Genomic DNA, 4430 nt, shown 5'->3' on the forward strand with positions numbered 1-4430 from the left:
CAGAATCTGGTTGGGAGGCAGTTCGAGGAGGCACTCACGAAGCTTTACTGTCAGGCCAGCAGAGAAGACAGGCTGCCTCAGTTCCTCAGCAGCTGGCTGGCAAATGACTGTCAGCACCTCCTCAAAGAGCCGTGGGAACTGTCGCAGCTTGGAGTAAGTCTGAAACAGGGTGCTGATAAGAGCCTCCTGGGGCTTCTTTGTACGCAGCTCGGAGACCTCAGCATCAATCCAAGCTGAGGCCACTAAGTCATCCAGATCTGGCTCTACTATAAGGTGGTTTAATGACATCAAGAGTTTGAGACACCTGAACCAAGCAGGGATGGAAGCTTGTGAGTGACTCAGCAACACCTGTACTAGCTTGCGGTAAAACCCAAACTGTATCTCCTTGTGCCGGATACGGTCACTGGCAACATTATAGATATCATTGCTAAGCACCAGGTTCAGAAGCTGCTCCAAAGCAAGCAGCTCTGAGCTCCAGTCCGCGGGAGAGAGTGTATCCTCCCTCACACCCTGCTGCAGGCCAGAGAGCCTGAGACATCCAAAAAGCTTGCTGAGCATGTGGAAACACACAAGGTGGTTTTCTGCCTTACAGTACGAGTCCAGAAAAAGTTTATATAGCAGGGACACCGAAGCAGCCACAACAGCTCCATGGAGGGCAGGTTCACAAAAGCTACTGCCCAGCTTGGTCTGCACTGTGTTGACTGGTAGCAAAAGACTTTTCAAAGCTCCTTTCTTCTTCTCCTGGAGTTCCCGTTCTGGCAGTAGCTCCTCTTTGTAGGATGAGAAAAGCTCAGGTTGGAATAATCCAGCCTGCAGCAAAGTTTCTACTTGGTTTCGGATTTCCCTGCTCAGGTGCTGACGCACATGGTTGTCATCTGCCTGAGTCCAGCTCCTCGTAGTCAACAAGTGCCTCAGGAGCAGACATGGCTGGAGCAAGTGACTTGTCACTTGCCCAAACACACGATTTGGGTTGGTTTGCTGCCTCTGGATCAGGAGGTACTGAGCAAGGGTAAGTTGGAGGACACTGAACACCTGGGAGCCCACAGCATCATCAGAAGCCAGCTGCTGACATGCCAGCTTGGACAGCTTGCTGAGGAGATCAACCAAGAGCTCACACTTTGCTGTGTAAATGATGGAGAGGGAAGGAGTAGAAAGGATACCACTGGAGCAACTCAGCACTGTGCCAATGTTTTGCCATGGTTTTGGAGAACAGGCCTCTGATAACCTTTCATTTATGACCTGAAGATTTAAAAAAAATAAAACAAACAAAAAAAACCACAGTCAATTTTGTACACGAAGATAAAATCACAGAATTATTGAGGTTGGAAAAGACCTCTGAGACCATCACGTCCAGCCTATAAAAAGCTTCATAATGAACCAACACCACCTCCTGTGAGCTCAGGCTGCAAGAAGGAAGCAACAGGGACGTGCCAACAGCTGAGGAGGGGCTTCTCACATCATGGGGCTCAAGCTAGAAGCTCCTCTGGCCGTAACAGTGTCTCTGCACTTGTTTGTACCACAGGATGGCCAAGTAAGCCCTCCTTCAGGATGTGTGCTACAGGCAACAGAATAAAACTATCCATAATTGATCCTAATAGTTGATCCTGCAAACAGGAGGAAGGGTAAATTCCCTCCCTCCCTTCTTCCAAGGTCCTGTTATAAACAAACAACAACAAACTCACACCCAACACACATTCTACCTTTGATCCAGGCAACTTAAGTCAGTAAGAATGCCCACAACTAAAGATCATACTGATATTTTTAAAAGAGACAGTTTCCTTCTCTTTGAGGGATACAGAGTGCTAAAGAATTAACATTTACCTGAAATTGCAATTCCTTTCCTTTTCTCAAACTCTGTGGTGACTTCCCTATGGTTTTCACCTTTCAACCCCTTTTTATTTGGTCCCTTTTTCTCACCACCAGATAATCTTGTCAGGAAACAAATTCAGCAACAATTTACAAATCTTTCTCTATTACACAGTTAAAAATCCAGGCTGTCTCCTTATATCTCTTAGTGAACGGTTCATCTCCTCAGCTCAAGCTCCACTAGATGAAAACGGATCCTTAAATTTTTCCCACTGGATCTTCCACCACCTCTTAGTCTTTAGGGTACTCTGGCCTATACCTCTCATCTAATCTTCAGACAGAGAGGTTTTCACATCCAGACCACATCTAAATTTGGCACATTGCCTGTGTAACATCTCTGAAGCATAGATTTCATCCAACCAATTCTCTGTACTTCACAGCTCCATTTACTGCAGGTAAAGACAGTCTTCTCCTGCCTCCTTCCAACCAGCTCACAACGAAAAGTCTCATTTTTCCAGCTATTCTGGCTGCCTTTGCAGCCATCTACTAATTCTGCAGTTTCAGCAACCAGGAAGCTGAATAAGAAGTTAAATTTCCTGCTTCAGTTCTAAACTGTAACTGCACGTTCAGCCGAGGCTAAAATAATTACATTATTAAGATCAATACTGATTTGCTGTCACCATTGCTTAGTCATCATAAGAAGCTGCAGGATCTGCTGAACAGCAGCACATCACACTGCTCAAGTACTCGAGCCAAATGTGCTGATGAGCCCCACAGCGAGGGAAAACCTCTCTCTCTCTCTAGGACTCCCGGGCAAAATGGCAATATAAGCAGTAAATGATATAGAAGAACAACATATAGAACTGAGCCTTTACTTACCTATTGAAATACTTCAACCAGTTCACTCTCTGATAGTATGAAGAAGTTAAAAACAGATAGGTAGATTAACTGTCAGGTTATTGTTAGAATGCTCTGTTATTTTCAGCTTAGTGCTGAAAAAATACAAATTGTATGGCAGAACAGAAATAGAGGAGTCCTTATTAGAGGTCCTAAAAGCTACCAGATTAATTATTACATATTTCGTGTAACACGCTACACTGTGAGGAACAGTCACATCCTGTAGAAGATAAGCACTGCTATCCAGCATGCTACAAAATATCCAGAGTTTTACTTACCTGTGCAATTGAAAAACTGAGACCGACTGTCTTCCCACTCTTTAAGAGATTCTGTAGCCTCCTACTATGGATAATGTTGTCCAGATAAGCCCAGAGCTTCTCAACAACTTCATCCTCCAGTTCAAGTTTCTTATTGTGGTATGAAACCAACGTATGGCTTACCCAGTCAAGTAATACCTGTTAAGAAAAGAGAAGTCACCTTTAATGACCCCCAGACAAGAACAAGGCAAAAGTAGTACCTTTTCACAATTACAGCACCCGTGCCTTGAGGACATGCTCTACATCCATGCAGGTTCTGAGTGAGCACAGAAGTCCAGCTTGGTAGGTTTTAACCAAGGTCTAAATTCCTAAGAGCTTTCATTTTAAAGCCAATGCTGGCCCCCTTTTCCCCTGTACTGTCCCAAGACAGCTTTCAGGAGTCAGCATCCTAAGGCCAGGATATAATTCTGACAGTCAATACTGTCAGTAAATGTAGTCTTTTACATAAAAATTTAAAAGAATCAGATGGTGTTAACTTTCTGACAATTTATATTCCTTTCACATCCTCTTCTTTGTATGTTTAAATTCACTGCCTAGAAATTCAGGCCTAAGAATTCAGCCATGTGCAAATTGGAAAAGGTTGAAATCTACTGATTTCCATGGTGTACAGCTGGATTTAACTTTTTAAATAATTGAAATAACAGAAATACAGACCACTGATCTCAAATGGTGCAAAACCTAGACTCCACAAAATTACCAGGCTGGCGGAGTAGCACAAGCCACCCCTCACTCGTGGAAACACTGGACAGACCATCAGTAAACAGGGTCAAAACAGAAGATTTGGCAGGAGAAGGTGGGTTCCAAGCAGAGAACCGAGAAGCCCATGAACCCAGAGTTCCCTCTTTCCACGTGCATAAATGTAAAGCACCGGGAAACACACGTGTAGCTGCAGCCAGTTCTCCCGCCGTAAAGTTCTTAACTATGACCAGAAGCATCGGACTCTGGGGCACCCTGTACAGGATACGATGGACAACGCTAACGACAGCTCTGAAGACAATGGTTTCTCACCTCTCTGGGAGACAGAACACAGGCACTGCCCAAACAGAAGACTCTTCCTTCCTGCCCTAACACAGGCCCTTCTGCTGAAGCTGCTGGGAAGACGACGTTGTACAAACACTCCATGCAACTACACAGCAATCAAGGGCTGCCCACAATTCACTACCAGGTACAGATCTGCATTAATATATCTAGGGTGAAACCTTAGGCCGCTACATCTGGATTTCATGACTCACTTCAGCCTCAGCAACGATTAATCACTGCGATTTTTTTCATTTCTTTCTCCGCGCACCGCTAAGAAGCACTTACTTGCTCTTTATTAGGCAGGACGCACTGGTGGGAAACCCAGGCGAAACGGGCGAGCTTGAGTTTGTCTTCCCAGCAGGTCCTGCCGCTCTTCAGCTTCAGGTAGAT

At 44.9% G+C, this 4430-nt stretch overlaps 1 protein-coding gene across 1 annotated transcript in view; it reads right to left on the minus strand.

Annotated features, from left to right (window-relative positions):
- Positions 1–4430, minus strand: part of URB2 (URB2 ribosome biogenesis 2 homolog (S. cerevisiae)) — a gene marked incomplete at its 5' end in the record, with an annotated part of 17211 nt that extends 12781 nt beyond the window's left edge. Inside the window, 3 exons of the mRNA XM_010004544.1 lie at positions 1–1239; positions 2982–3158; positions 4326–4430. Of these exons, the coding sequence (XP_010002846.1) occupies positions 1–1239; positions 2982–3158; positions 4326–4430 (1521 nt within the window). The remainder of the gene's footprint in view (positions 1240–2981; positions 3159–4325) is intronic.

The sequence above is a fragment of the Chaetura pelagica genome, unplaced genomic scaffold (genome assembly GCF_000747805.2).
Source record: "Chaetura pelagica isolate M959 unplaced genomic scaffold, ChaPel_1.0 scaffold9, whole genome shotgun sequence".
Taxonomy (NCBI): Eukaryota; Metazoa; Chordata; class Aves; order Apodiformes; family Apodidae; genus Chaetura; species Chaetura pelagica.